This window comes from Ptiloglossa arizonensis, chromosome 2 (assembly GCF_051014685.1).
Source record: "Ptiloglossa arizonensis isolate GNS036 chromosome 2, iyPtiAriz1_principal, whole genome shotgun sequence".
Classification (NCBI taxonomy): domain Eukaryota; kingdom Metazoa; phylum Arthropoda; class Insecta; order Hymenoptera; family Colletidae; genus Ptiloglossa; species Ptiloglossa arizonensis.
In genome coordinates, this window is record NC_135049.1 from 19,258,455 (window position 1) to 19,273,546 (window position 15,092).

The 15,092-nt window shown below is 37.0% G+C and overlaps 1 protein-coding gene across 1 annotated transcript in view; it reads left to right on the forward strand.

The window, feature by feature from the left end:
* Positions 1 to 5,337: 5,337 nt before the first annotated feature.
* The window catches only part of LOC143155117 (uncharacterized), a 65,885-nt gene continuing 56,130 nt past the window's right edge, over positions 5,338 to 15,092 (forward strand). Inside the window, exon 1 of the mRNA XM_076327478.1 lies at positions 5,338 to 5,655. Coding sequence (XP_076183593.1) covers positions 5,572 to 5,655 — 84 coding nt within the window. The 5' untranslated portion in view covers positions 5,338 to 5,571. The remainder of the gene's footprint in view (positions 5,656 to 15,092) is intronic.

Consider the following 15,092-nt stretch of genomic DNA (forward strand, 5'->3'; position numbering starts at 1 on the left):
GCCTTTTAACACGGGCGCTGCGCGCGCTGCGCAATGAGACTCTGACTCATCCGTGCGTTTTATGCGAACGATGCGCGTGTACGCACCGTCGAACAAAGGGTGCACGCGAACCCTTCAACGAGGAAGACGTTTCGAACGTGTGTTGTATTATCACCGATTGAAATGCTATTAACCTCTCCGCTCCTGAATTAATTGACGGTAGTAAACGATCTTAAAGAATTGTCCACGATAGTCGATAAATCTATAACATAAAGGTAAGTTGTTTTTTTTTTTTTTTTCAAAACGGAAAAACAATATTTTTGCAAATTATTGCCCGTTACGTGTAACAAAATTTAAATTACGCAATTCTGTTGTAGATATTAGTACGTCTGCCGGTTGATTCATGGTTCCTCTTTCCTGTCGATACCGCATGTAGAAAAGGTTGATAACCAAGCTCTAAAAGAACAAGGAAAATGCACAATACATTCGGTTCTAATCTAAAAAGCATTTACCAAATACATTTACGTATACGTTTATCCTTTATTGTAGTTTCTAACTATTATTAGAAAAGTATTTGTGCGAAAGTTAATATTTCTGAGTCACGAAGATGGATGATAGCTTGCAGCTGTGTTTAAAGTTGAACTGTCTTTGATCCATACGAATATGGTAGTAAATTATAACTCGTCCCGTTGGTGAATAGATTTCCCACGGAAATAAGGTAGTTATTCCTTTCAACTGTAATAACTAATGGAAAGTATTTCACTGAAACACATTACCCGCTTATCAAGGACAATCGCACGGTTTGTGGTTTTATCAGGTTCTTCGGAAAACCGCAGTTCCTCGTGACCGTATTTCTCAGGAAGTGGCGTTGACTCCCTTGCAAACCTCTTGTAATCTTCTAAAGTGACGAATAAAAAAGGCTGATGGTGTTACAAACCATAGCTATTTTAATTACGACATTACTCTTCCTGGAAGAAATATAATTTAGAGCGATAGAACCGCGTACTTTTTTGCTCAAACTACCAAAAAATGTACACGTTTTTACACGTGCAGAGCGAGAACGTCTGCATTTATCCTCTAATATTGATCTTATCCGTTAGTAGTAGAAACCATTTCGTAATTTATTACATAACTTTACGTATCATCTTTACTATGATAACTGTTCACTGTAAAACAAAATATTCAAAATTAATGGAAATTTCTACTAATTGAATCGATTACGTAAATCTAGTTTTACTACAAATACTTAGGTTCCACTGTGGAACTTTGTTAGACTAAGCGCGAAAATGTTCAAGACTTGAACTTGTTTTAGAAGATACGAGATAAACTTTATGTAACTTAACAAACATTACACTATATCGTCGAAACGACACTATGCATTCACGAAGAATTCTACTCCATCGGTGCAAATAATAAAGCTCGACGTCTCGCCAATTCCTTTTTTCATCGTGCAACGTCCGGAGCCTGAAAGCGCGACTCGTTATTATTCAAGTAGCATTTATATTTATGTCCAATAAAGTAGCAAGCAAAGAAACAGTTTGAGTCCACCAACTTAATACATGTGGTTGATTTATTCTATCCTGGTGGCGATCTTCCATAGAGCTCCCGGAGACGCGGGGCTACTGGGTCAGGAAGTCATACTACATCATGTTGTACCAGGCCATATAAGCGGCTGCGTCTCAGAGACCCAGAACGTTGGTTCACGATGTACTCTCGTGTCCCGGCGATTCAGCAGGAAAGGTACACGTTAAAGTTGAGACTGTGATTTACAGCAGCACGTTGTACATTCCTGCGCAAAATTTTCCTTTTTTTTTCCTCGGCATTGCTGGCGTAGAACTGACAATAGCAATAACGAGTCAGCAAGTAGAATAGGTATTAATGCAGACAGTTTCCTTCGTGACGGTGTTGACTACTTTTCTAAGTGTGTAATTCCCTTTCGTTCCACAGCATGTTCGTTTCCGTGTCCAGTTTTTTTGAGCAAATAAATGAATTAACATCTAACAGGCAAGTAAATTTTATCGAATTATTCGTGAAAGTAAATAATGTATAGACTAAAGGGATAAACGAATCACTATAATTTTAAAATTGTGAACATAATCGATTCGATCGAAACGATAAGTAAGTTACTTGTAAAATAAAGTTGGGAGCGTAGATTGTTGATAAAATACGGTTAAATGTTTGTAATAATCCCTACCAGTAGGAATTTAACTACGAGAAACAGTTAAAATTGGTCGCCATCTGGTGGTGTTTCTGAAAAATGTAATACATTAATTTTAGATATTTTGAGACATTTAATTGTACTTATTACGATCAACTATTTTAAATCGTATTTTATTTTATGAATGAGCTACGTTAAGAAGGATACATATTACTTTTAAATAATATTTAGTAATTCGAGATGAAATATTCTCTGGTGCTCATACTATACGAACCAAAAATTTGAGAAGATTACTGTTTGACAGTATTCAACACGCGTTCTTTTTATTCCTCACTCCTAAACATTTATTTTCATTGGTTCGTTTTACGATCTCTAAATTTCGTAATTAAATTAGGAGGGTAATTTTTGGACTTACCAATATCATACGTGAATCTGACAATTATTCAAGTATTTTTGCATTATACGAAATTTATATTGAATCTTTATTTTCTCGTTTCATTGACCGTTTGTATTTGCTTAAATAATAGCTGAAACAATCGACTAATTCAATTAAATTAAAGCACACACCTTAACGCTGCAATTTCCCGCAATGGAAATGATGTAAAAAATGCATTCTGATAGGTGGAGACACAGATTCTTTCCGGAATGCGGTCAGGTTAGAACCGAATGTGAGAGAATCGTGTCATAGAAAAAGATAGCACAAGCAAGGAAGAGATTGTAATAGGAATGTGGACATTTGCAATGAAGACATTATCTCATTGCAAATGAATTAAGTTGATTCAGCTTCTGAAAAATCGAAGAAAGAATTTTAAAAGAAGCTTAAAATTCGAATTAAATTAAATCAATAACTGTTTATTCGTATATGTATTATCCAATCAACTTAAAGATGAAGTGGATGTAAACAACAAGTGGTCACGTGATAGGAGAATCCTATTAGTCCATTGTGTTGATATATTAAAAAATCATTATAAAAGTTAGAGTTTTTAGAAAGTAGTAACAATAATACTATTTGTACATATATAAATAATAACTTGGGTAAATTCAATTGTATTTGTATCTATTCGAAGTGTAATCGCTTGTGAATACAGCCCTGTCGTAGTCACGTGGTTTTGTTTACCCACTCTTCGTCTTCGAGTCGAACGGACAATAGATGATCGTGACCTTAAAGTCGTGCTTTGTTCATAGTTGGCGGTGTTAGTCGATTCTCGTAAAACATTTTGTCTGGATTATGTGCGTATTATTTATTTTCTCTATTTTCACGTTAATCAACAGTTTGTTCATATTCACGAAAGATATTTAAAATCCAAAATGATTAGTTCTGTGAATAATGACCATCAAAGTTTTCATAACACTTGTAGTTTGCATAACCACACTTAGAATAAAAATGTCTCTCAAAACACTTAATGTAGTATTACAATATGTATACTTAAATAATTTTCAAAATTTATGTATCTTTAACTTCATTAATCTTAGGCTGTTAAGAATGTCAACAATGTAGCTGAAATGTTAAATTATTCTTTTATAAAATTGATTTTTCATTATCGAAGGGTGTATGAATATTTGGATTGTGTAAACAATCATATGTCAATCTTGTTTTTGTATCGAGCGCTATTACGTGTTACGATAGCGTAAAATAACAAGTTTAAGTCATTAACAAAGAAGGAAGTTTACAAAACGTGCATAACCATCTTTCTTTAGTGGCTCAAGTGAAACAAGTGCACACGTTAGGTATTTTTTTACATTATTGTTAGCTATACATGGATTCGCGTGCGATTACCTTTCAAAGGGTGCGATCATCCGTTGATTGATACAAAAGAAGTCGCTTGACCGTCTGGAAAATACGCGATTACGTAATGGTTCCCAAGTTGTCCGCGTACATTTTAACGGCGCTTCTGGTGTTTTGTGCGACGAAATAAATAAAACGTGAAGGTTCCGTGCGTAGACCTTAACGGCATAGATAGTACTTTTCTTTGCCTGCGGCACGACGTGCAACATTCTACAGGTTATAACAAATGAGGAATATTAACATTTATATTGTGCGCCAGAGGCTGCCTTCTACACCATGAGCGTGATTCACAAGTGCCTATCTCGAAGGTTTTATAGTCGAGGCCGTACCATAATCTGTACACCCCCGGGAATAGTGTGCACGATAGTGTGTGTCGAAGTATATCATTAAACTACAAGATCACAGACACCGCGAAAAGTAGTTCGCGCCTGGCTTGCTAGGAAATACGTTTAATATCGGTAAACACGAAGAAAGTGTCTTCACGTGTTCCGCAACGAAAGCCTATAGTTTGCACGTTGAACAAATTCAATAGATAGTAAATCGTGCGCTGATATTCATTGCTGCATTTATACGTTTCGTGATTATTACCCTTTGTGAGTTTTATTCTATTTTACTATTTCACGGTGTATTCGATTCGTATGCAACTTTGTTTACGACGTGTTAACCTTTTCACAGCTTAGCAAACTGTTTACAATAGCTCGCGTTCGAAGTCGTCCTTCGTCCTTGCCTTTGTGTTTCGGTACGTACAACATAATACGCAGATATAATACTTACGTAATCGATATACAAATATTTTCTCTACACTGTTATTTCTCCAAGTGAAAGGAACCACGTACAAGTTTGTAAAGTATTGACAAGTATTTAGTTGCATTACTTCATGATAAATATTTTTATAGCAGGTTGATTATTACTCAGAATTCAGAGTAAATAACTTTTATACGTGTTTGTGAAGTTTAACAATTTTACGATTTTGATTATAGATCAATTTCTAAAAAATTAATTTTTTAATAGTAATATTAATTAGCGCATTTTTTATATTTAAATATCGGCAAGAAAGCAAGTTTTTTGAATAAACGAAATATATCGATATTAATTTCCATTTCGATGTTATACAAATATTTATATCTTTGCAGTCGTCGTACTATTTCTGTTATCATACGTTTTCATGTATGAATATTTTCGTATTATAAAATTTCTTTACGATTTAGTGAAAATATTTAATGCCAATGTAACTTTAAGTTTAAATCGCTTGTTAAAAATATCTAGTTTGTCATAGGAGATTGCAAAGGGTTGCTTATTCAACGATGCTTAAGGGAAGGGGGAGTGGGAAGGGGAAGCCTAGTGGGAGATTCGCGACTGCCACCGGCTCAGTATCGTTCGACCAGTGGTCAGGTGTGTTTCGTGAATCGTACCAGACGAATATCCGATTGGACACTCGTTACTCGAACATTAAATCGTTGTTACGAATTACATCAACGCGTATAACGTGCAAGCATCGGCCACGGACAAAGTGTAAAAACAAAAATACACGCCAGTCTGCAACGACAATCGTGTCGCGCATCCTTTATTCCGGTACCTACGCGATGTGCATGGTTTCTCGACGTTCTGATATTCGATGCAAACGTGACCAGTGAAACATCGTACCCGCATGATCGTGTCAACCATACTTTCGAGCGTGACGGGTTTCCATCGGCGATACTCCAATGACGCCGGACGGAACGCCGAGTTGACGGTGAGTAAACGCGCTTTTTTAAATTCCTCGCCGATATTCGTCGCCTGCGCAGCGAATTCCGCGGGGCGCGTAGCCAACTTCACGGCGCAGTGCGTTGACAGGTGGTTCGTTTCGATTGCTGTGTTTCGCGAAATTCTATTTTCTCGTAACTCCACGAGTTTGAGAATCTTAATAGCGTAGTTATTCCACATCGAGACTCGAAAACGAGCACTGCTTTAAGTGTGACACAATTATTCAATCGTGCAACAGAAGTGCCACTCGATCGATAAATTTTTACCGATTACGAGATTAAAAACGTTGCGTGTGAACAGAGGCAACGGTACACGTGTCGAGCGAGTGAGACAGACCACCAGCGTTTCGTTAGGGTAGAGACGTATTATTGTCACGTTACGCGAGCACACGTGATTGCACAAAATCTACGAACACATAAAATCATGCGGTGTGACAGGTTTCATGCGGTGTGACATAACCTGTCGATTTGAATTCTCTGCTAATACCCTACTGCGTCGAATACTTCGATACCTACGATTACGAGATTTCGTATTATCTAGAACTGCAATTCTTGCATCGTTTACATGTTACGTTTACGAAAGTATGTCCCGAGAGAAAATAAGAGACAAGTGAACTGATCTGCATGATCACGTAACGCCGTATAATGTCACGTAACGTCACGTAATATGCGGTTGGCGATAATAGTTTATCTCCGAGCGATTTAAAAACAACTGCTAATCCGTGCTCACGTTTCGTAGGGCAACGTGCGTTCACGCACGCTCACGTGACGCGACGATAATGCATTCCTTGCACTTACAAACGAGCACAAATAGGGTTATGCTCGAATTACAAGATTCACTGTTCTGCCCGATAACAAACTTAATTTAACAAACTTAATCGATGCTTTTTATTTAAAGAATACATTTCTTACGTTTAAAATACAAATTTAAGTGCCTACATTTCCGAGGATCATTCGTATAGAAATTATTAACGATTGAAACACGAAAGCAACGATTCGTCAGCCGAAAAATATTACCTCGTTAATCGATCGCTGATCGACGTTTCTGCTCAGTTACAGAGGTAACAATTTTTTTCCAAGAATTGATTTGTTCAATCTCGAATCTCGCGCGTGCTTCGTTCTTAAAAATAGGGGAGCGTTGAACGATATTGAGATCATCGTGACGATTGATGGGAGTTTACAGATTTTGGTCGAAATTAGGTGGAACTATTTGGTACACGAGGTTCGCACGTCAATGATATATATTTCGAGCGTGGTCGGCCCATTGTCGTCGACAGTGACAATAGGGAACAAAGTAAACGGACTCGTTCACCGGGACCGTTATTCATTGTTATGCGCCGTGACGTGGACCACGGGTGCGTTTAGCCTCGTTAAGAACAATTAAAAGTAACCGACGGACCGAGTATTGCTTAATTGCCGCCCGCGAACATTCTCTTTAAGAATAGTAAGACCTCCATTTACGTGAATCAAAAGTTTACACGCAAACGAACATCGTATAAAAAAGGATAAATATAATTGTTCGATTATACCAGATTCGTTTCTACATTCATTGGTGCATCGAGGTGGATAAGAAACAAATCGATGAGATTTCGATCGTTCTTTGTTGTATTTTTGAGAAATTTATTACAACAATCGTGAACAACTCGACTGTTTGTCATCAGACCGCGAATTATACGTTTACGTTCTACGGTAATATTGAAAAAATGCTAAATGTACGCAGAATATATTTCGAAAATTAATAAACGATAATATTAATATTTCATTTTGCGTACGTTTGGCGTACAGAGTTTTTTTTTTATATTCGCTGTATAATTCGACTCGAGGAACTTAGATATTGATGGAATTCGACTCGTGGAACGATAGTTGACTCGGAAGCTGATATAGGTTGACTGAATTCGAATCGTGGAACAATAGTTGACTCGGAAGCTGATATAGGTTGACTGAATTCGACTCGAGGAACAGGAACTGGCTTTCAGATAGAAAGAGGTTGATTGAATTTGACTCGTGGAACAGGAACTGACTTGGAAGCCGATGATATATAAATAGAAAGAGGTTGATTGAATTTCACTCGTAGAACAGGAGCTGACTTAGAAGCTGACAGAGCTCGATCGACTTTTACTCGAGGAATACGCGCTGACCCAGAGATTGACCGAATTTTACTCGACGAACGATAATTAATTTACAAGTTGTCAAAGATTGATTTCTTTTCGTTTCGATCGGTTCTGGTCTTTTTGTACACTGTGCACGAAAGTTGTATCCGCACATGGACACACACGTTGTTCGATAAGTTTTCTCGTATTTTTCATTGTAAAAAATATACTATTACACTTTAAATTTGAACAACTGTAAATATACGAATAAGTCGACAGATCTACATGAAAATACGTATAAGTCGACAGATCTACACGAAACTTACGAATAAGTCGACAGATCTACATGAAATTTACAAATAAGTCGACAGATCTACATGAAAATACGAATAAGTCGACAGATCTACATAAAACTTACGAATATACGAATAAGTCGACAGATCTACACGAAACTTACGAATAAGTCGACAGATCTACATGAAACTTACGAACATACGAATAAGTCGACAGATCTACACGAAAGTTACGAATAAGTCGACAGATCTACATGAAACTTACGACTAAGTCGACAGATCTACATGAAACTTACGAATAAGTCGACAGATCTACATGAAACTTACGAATATACGAATAAGTCGACAGATCTACGTGAAACTTACGAATATACGATAAGTCGACAGATCTACATGAAACTTACGAATAAGTCGACAGATCTACATGAAACTCACGAATAAGTCGACAGATCTACACGAAACTTACGAATAAGTCGACAGATCTACATGAAACTCACGAATAAGTCGACAGATCTACACGAAACTTACGAATAAGTCGACAGATCTACATGAAACTTACGAATATACGAATAAGTCGACAGATCTAAATGTAACTTACGAATAAGTCGACAGATCTACATGAAACTTACGAATAAGTCGACAGATCTACACGAAACTTACGAATATACGAATAAGTCTAAAAATCTACATGAAACTTTCGAATACACGAATAAGTCGACAAATCTACATCAAACTTACGTATATACGAATAAGTCGACAGATCTACGTGAAACTTCACAAATGTTAATCAGACAGCGGTACCATACAAAAAAAAAATAAAACGAACCTAATAGCTCCATTTCTTATCGAACGATAAAACTTATCGAGCAACCTATTATTTACAGCACCACTCTTCGCCTCTCCCAAACTCGGTACCTGAGATCTTCCGAAACATTAGAATTCAATCTTGTAATACTCCTCATCGTTTTCACGCGTCTGTTAAAGAGACATTGATTCATAGCTGGCTATGCAAATGCTTCGAAATGACTCCATTCAAGGACAAAATACTCTTAGCCCTTGAACGGATGCAAAGGTCTCTCTGTAATTTTCATTCGTGGTTCAATGTTACCAATAGATTTCATTTCGTCGTACTGCTCGTTGCACAATTATATCAATAAACGTGTTTGAAGTAATATTTGACGAGAGTAGAGTGGTTCAATTGAGACCATTTTCCGTGCATTAAGTACATTACGAATTGATTGGCGACAATTAATGTTATCATTAGCGTTCCGCCTTTTCCTTTGTCAATTGTACCAGAACAGTCCACGAGCAAATACTGCCCTTTGTCGTGTTCAGTTTTGCCATTCTTCTTGCTCAAAGAGTCGGAAGATAATACGGGAACCGTTTGTTATACGGATTTTTGAAAAATTTGTAAGTTTCCCACGAAACTTGCCAGGAACTCGTCTTTTATTCTCATCGCGGTGCTCCTTTTACCGTTTCTTTTCTGCGAGGATTCAGACAATTCAGTAACGAGGACGTGTTATGCAAATCCACGGATATTGTATCTGGCACAACAGAACGTAACAATTCGGATCCTCCATTGACAAATGTACGAGAAAAGGAACACGAGAGCTTCTGCAAGTTCTTCTATTCTACTTGTAACGTTGCCTCGTAAATTTTCGTCCTTCAAGAAAGACATTCACGTGTAAATGGAATGTTGGTACTTTTTTTACACGGAATTTTTACTTTTGGACAATTTTCGACGGTGATTAATCGGGGTGCAGATTTTAATTGATAATTTCGAAATATACTGTTCGAGAAGAATCGATGTACCTCGAACAGTGTAGAGAATAAAATTTCATTTTTTTCGGAATTATTTAACCAATTATAAATTTTCGTGTTTTAAGGCACTTATATTCTTAATTTCTTATGAGAAAAAATTTTAGAACGCAAATAGAAACTAAATGGTAACTTTACCCTTGATTATTGCACGAATTTTCGTTCTTGAAGAAAGACATTCACGTGTAAATGGAATGTTGGTACTTTTTTTACACGGAATTTTTTCTTTTGGGCAATTTTCGACGCTGATTAATCGTGGTGGAAATTTTAATTGATAATTTCGAAATATACTGTTCGAGAAGAATCGATGTACCTCGAACAGTGTAGAGAATAAAATTTCATTTTTCTCGGAGTTGTTTAACCAATTATAAATTTTCGTGTTTTAAAGGCACTTATATTTTTAATTTATTATAAGAAATAATTTTAGAACGCAAATAGGAACCAAATGGTAACTTCATCCTTGATTATTGCACGAATCCAGACACGGATAGAATTTTATTCAAATAATAAAAAACGTCTAAAATCTTTCAAAGAAAACTTTTTCTCAATATTTATTCAATCGAATAGCTATTCAGATAACTTAATATACGTTCCATACAAATGATATAATATTTATCCAACAAGTGACGCGTTAAAAATTCTTTATATTTTACTTGTTATTCTTCATTGTTATCTAAACAGGAATTTCGTTTCTCTGCACGAACCTCGATCGGTACGGTAATTTTCAGCTCCGTTTTCCCGTAACGATCAAGTATCCGTTGTATCGTGATGAAGTTATAAATATAAAAAAAGAAAAATCTAGAACGGTTCTCAAGAGAAGTTTTATGAAAAGAGCTAACTCCCAGCGAGCAAAAACCGAGTAGTACACCTATCAACGTAAGACCTATCACCGAATACGAACAAACGTGTTCAATCGGTGCAATCGTGGTGTAGGATGCATCCTAGCCGATCCTATAGCCGGTTAATAACTGGGGTGAAGAATTGGCGATGGTAGCGATTAACCAGTCACGTTTCTAAAAAAATAACGCTTCTCATCTTTAAATGGTGTTTCTGATAAATCGGTACCGTAAACTCGCTCTAAGGGGGGGAGGATTGACTGTATCTCGTGCACAATGCTGGCCGCGAAATCCTTCGATGTATCCGCGGCGATTTTAAGCGAAAGACCAACGGAAAAACAGCGACTGGAATTATGATTATACGGCTGAGCAAGTCACGCTTTTCAGGTAAAATACTTCCACCGTATTACGATATTATCGGGAACGCGTTTAGGCAGACACCGCGTGGATACGTATCCTCCTTGTGCAAACCTTAATAAGACCAATCCACCATTGCTGGTAGCTGGTTAAGAAAAGGGAAAATGTTCGATAATCGTACCGTATTTATTATCGTAATCGTACGGTACAGTGGATACGATTTATTCTGTAAAAACAGAGAAAGAGAAAGGGACGAGTGAATAGAAAAATAATTTCCGAAACGTTGGACAATTGTTGAGAAATGATACAAATTTTCGGTGATCGTGTCGTATTTATTACTGTGATTATACGGTAGAATTTATTTAAGAAAACAAAAAGGAAGAAAGTAGAATAATCGTACGAGATCACAATTGTCGAAGCTATTGTAAAAAAGAATTTTTGAGACGGTTCGCGTTAAATCACAGATGAGTAATACTTCGAATCTTTAAACGGACATTGGAAAAGTGTGTCACGCCAACGATAACATCGATGTGTTTAACTTTTTTCGACCAACGAGTACGATATTTGGATATTGTATCACAGAGTCTCATCACGACTCGTAACGCAGTATCGTGTGACTTCCGCTTCTCCTCGTGCTCTTGACCCTCCACGTGACTGTTCTATTGTCTCATTATCCTGTGGTTGAATAATTTTCTTTTACGTTTAGTAGGGCAAGGTATCCATTTTATACTTTTCGTTACGTTTTCATCATTTTTCTGTTTGCTAGGGCAAGGTATTAATTTTATACTTTTTGTTAAATTTTCATCATTTTTCAGTTTGCTACAGCAAGGTATTAATGTGATACTTTTTGTTACATTTTCATCATTTTTCTGTTTGGTAGGTCAAGGTATTAATTTGATACTTTTTGTTACATTTTCATCATTTTACAGTTTGGTAGGACAAGGTATTAATGTGATACTTTTTGTTACATTTTCATCATTTTACAGTTTGGTAGGACAAGGTATTAATTTGATACTTTTTGTTACATTTTCATTATTATACAGTTTGCTAGAGCAAGGTATTAATTTGACACATTTTTCTTACATTTTCATCATTTTTCAGTTAATCGTGTACTCTCGATGCGATCTTTTAATTTTTCTTGACTCCTCTATTCGACATTGCACTCATTTTAATGAAAAAATAAAGATCAATTTTGCTACAAGACAGTAGGTCTTGAGTACTATATCCTTTCATTGAAGTTTTCTCACATAAAGCATTTGTCGTTCCCTATTTCGTACACTATTCTATTTACAAGAGACTTTTATGTTTTTAATTAATACGTACCTGAAAAGACCTCTAACGAAGAGAGTCGAAACGTCGTTCTATCGAATCGTCTAAATATCAAAAAGCTGGTTCTTTTATTTTCACATATTTAAAATAAACACTGTTCGAGAATGTACAATTAATTTAAAATAACACATTTGATTTTTACATATTTAAAAGAAACACTGTTCGAGAATGTACAATTAATTTAAAATAACACATTTTATTTTCACATATTTAAAATAAACACTGTTCGAGAATGTACAATTAATTTAAAATAACATATTTAATTTTGACATATTTAAAATAAACACTGTTCGAGAATGTACAATTAATTTAAAATAACACATTTAATTTTGACATATTTAAAATAAACACTGTTCGAGAATGTACAATTAATTTAAAATAACACATTTTATTTTTACATATTTAAAATAGACACTGTTCGAGAATGTACAATTAATTTAAAATAACACATTCTATTTTCACATATTTAAAATAAACACTGTTCGAGAATTAGGTACATAATTGACAAAATATTGGAAACGACCGGTAGGTTCCCCATCCCTGGCTTAAGTTATGTCGCAGGCTAGTCCCAGCTGTGAAATAAAACATTTTTCCGTCACGGTAAGTTGCTACGTTGGGGTAAAAGGCTATTTTATCGTTCAATAAATAATTTCTTTCGTCCGTATTATCCTGGTGTCCGGTAAATATATCGTAACCCGGATACCTAGTATCGAAAATTCTTGAGAGTCGTGGCGCACGATGGTTCGTATTAACCGGTCACGATTCTTAATCTTACCTTAGCCTCTTTAGCCGCGAAGTAAGCTGCCATACGAACATATTCGTGCCGGGAAAACCATGAGCGAAACGCGACTATTGCAAACGTTAATACGTTCGAAGAGCAACTTTGTAGCCGTGGAAGACAACAAAATCGTGAAATTACCTTACAGGATTGTTCTTGCCTGGCTTGAAACGAGATAAGCTTAGCATCGTTACAACTCGACGATAATTGTGCAAATCTTCGTGCGATTTTCAAATCTTCGCGTACAGGGTGTTTCATGGTAGTGTTTGGACTCTTATGAGTACTAGATTTATTCTAAATAAGGGGCAGTGTTTAACCAGAGACTCGACGAATGGAGAACTGACTTAGAAATTGATAGAAGTTGTCTGAACTTGATTTGAGGAACTGGTGCTAACTTAGATATTGATAGAAGTTGTCTGATCTCGACTCGAGGAATTGGAGCTAACTTAGAAATTGTTAGAGGTTGTCTAAATTTAACTCGAGGGACAGTAGTCGACTTAGAAGTTATCTGAACTCGACTTGAGGAACAGGAGCTAACTTAGAAATTGATAGAGGTTGTCTAAATTTAACTCGAGGGACAGTGGTTGACTTAGAAATTGATAGAAATTGTCTGAACTCGACTCGAGGAACAGGAGCTAACTTAGAAATTGATAGAGGTTGTCTAAATTTGACTTGAGGAACAGTGGTCGACTTAGAAGTTGATAGAAATTGTCTGAACTCGAATTAAGGAACAGAAGCTGAGTTAACGATCGGCAGAAGTTGTCTAAATTTAACTCGAGGAACAGTGGTCAACTTAGAAGTTGATAGAAGTTGTCTGATTTCGACTCGAGGAACAGGAGCTAACTTAGAAATTGTTAGAGGTTGTCTAAATTTAACTCGAGGAACAGTGGTCGACTTAGAAGTTGATAGAAGTTGTCTGAACTCAACTCGAGGAACAGATACAGATTTAGAAATCGATAGTTGCCTGAACTCGACTCGAGGAACAGTAAGTAACACCAGATAGATAGAGATGAAATCCTTTAACTATTTCATTTTCGTTAAACGAATCTGCCTTTCAAAAGTCTCGTATCACGTGACTGTAACACGAAATATATTCAATTCTTCGCTCCTTCTAAAATCAAACGATACAGCCTGTCTGGTTAACCACGAATCCCAAAAACTTGGCAATTCTAGTGAACGTTCAGAGTGTCAAACGTTTCTCGAGCATCGCTATCGTATCTTACGTTCCCGGTGAATCGTGAGTATAATTCAATCGTTATCGGTACAACGGTCACGGAACTGCATACGTCTCGAATTGTTTAAACACGTTCTCCCTTTCGCGCGCGAGAGTCAATTTGAAACGCGAATGCACGGAATATCGTAAACGCGTCTCGTTCCCATCGCTACGTCGGCAGAGGGTTAACATCGCTAATAAAGGAGGGATATTCAGGGTGTCTGCCCACAGTTTCCGCTCAAATGTACGCGGATAAATGTACAGGGGGAATAATACGCTCTTAAATACCGAGCCAAAAGCGCGCTCTAAGTGGGCACTTGACGGTACTCTTCTTCTTTTTTCCTTTTTTTTTTTCTTCTTTTTTTTTACCCCTCGAGCTCAACTCCGTGCTCTTTTACCCTCATTGTGTAGACAAGAAGTCGAGGACACGTCGTGCTCGTGAACGCACACGAACGGGGCCCAGGTTGGCTCGCCTACGCCCGCGTTCACGGTTATGCCTTATTTATGAGCGCAACGATGCCTGTGCCTCGCTTCCGAGTGCGGACAAAAGGCAAGAAATATGCCCCACGTGGAAAGTGGAATTCCGATCGCCATCCGTGGCGGCCGGGCGGGCACGCGTCGCGTTAAGGGGGACTCAAATCGGCCTGCAGCTGTGCACGTTTACCCCCCACCCCCTTTTACTCTCGTAAGGGACGTTTCACGATCCGAAGCTT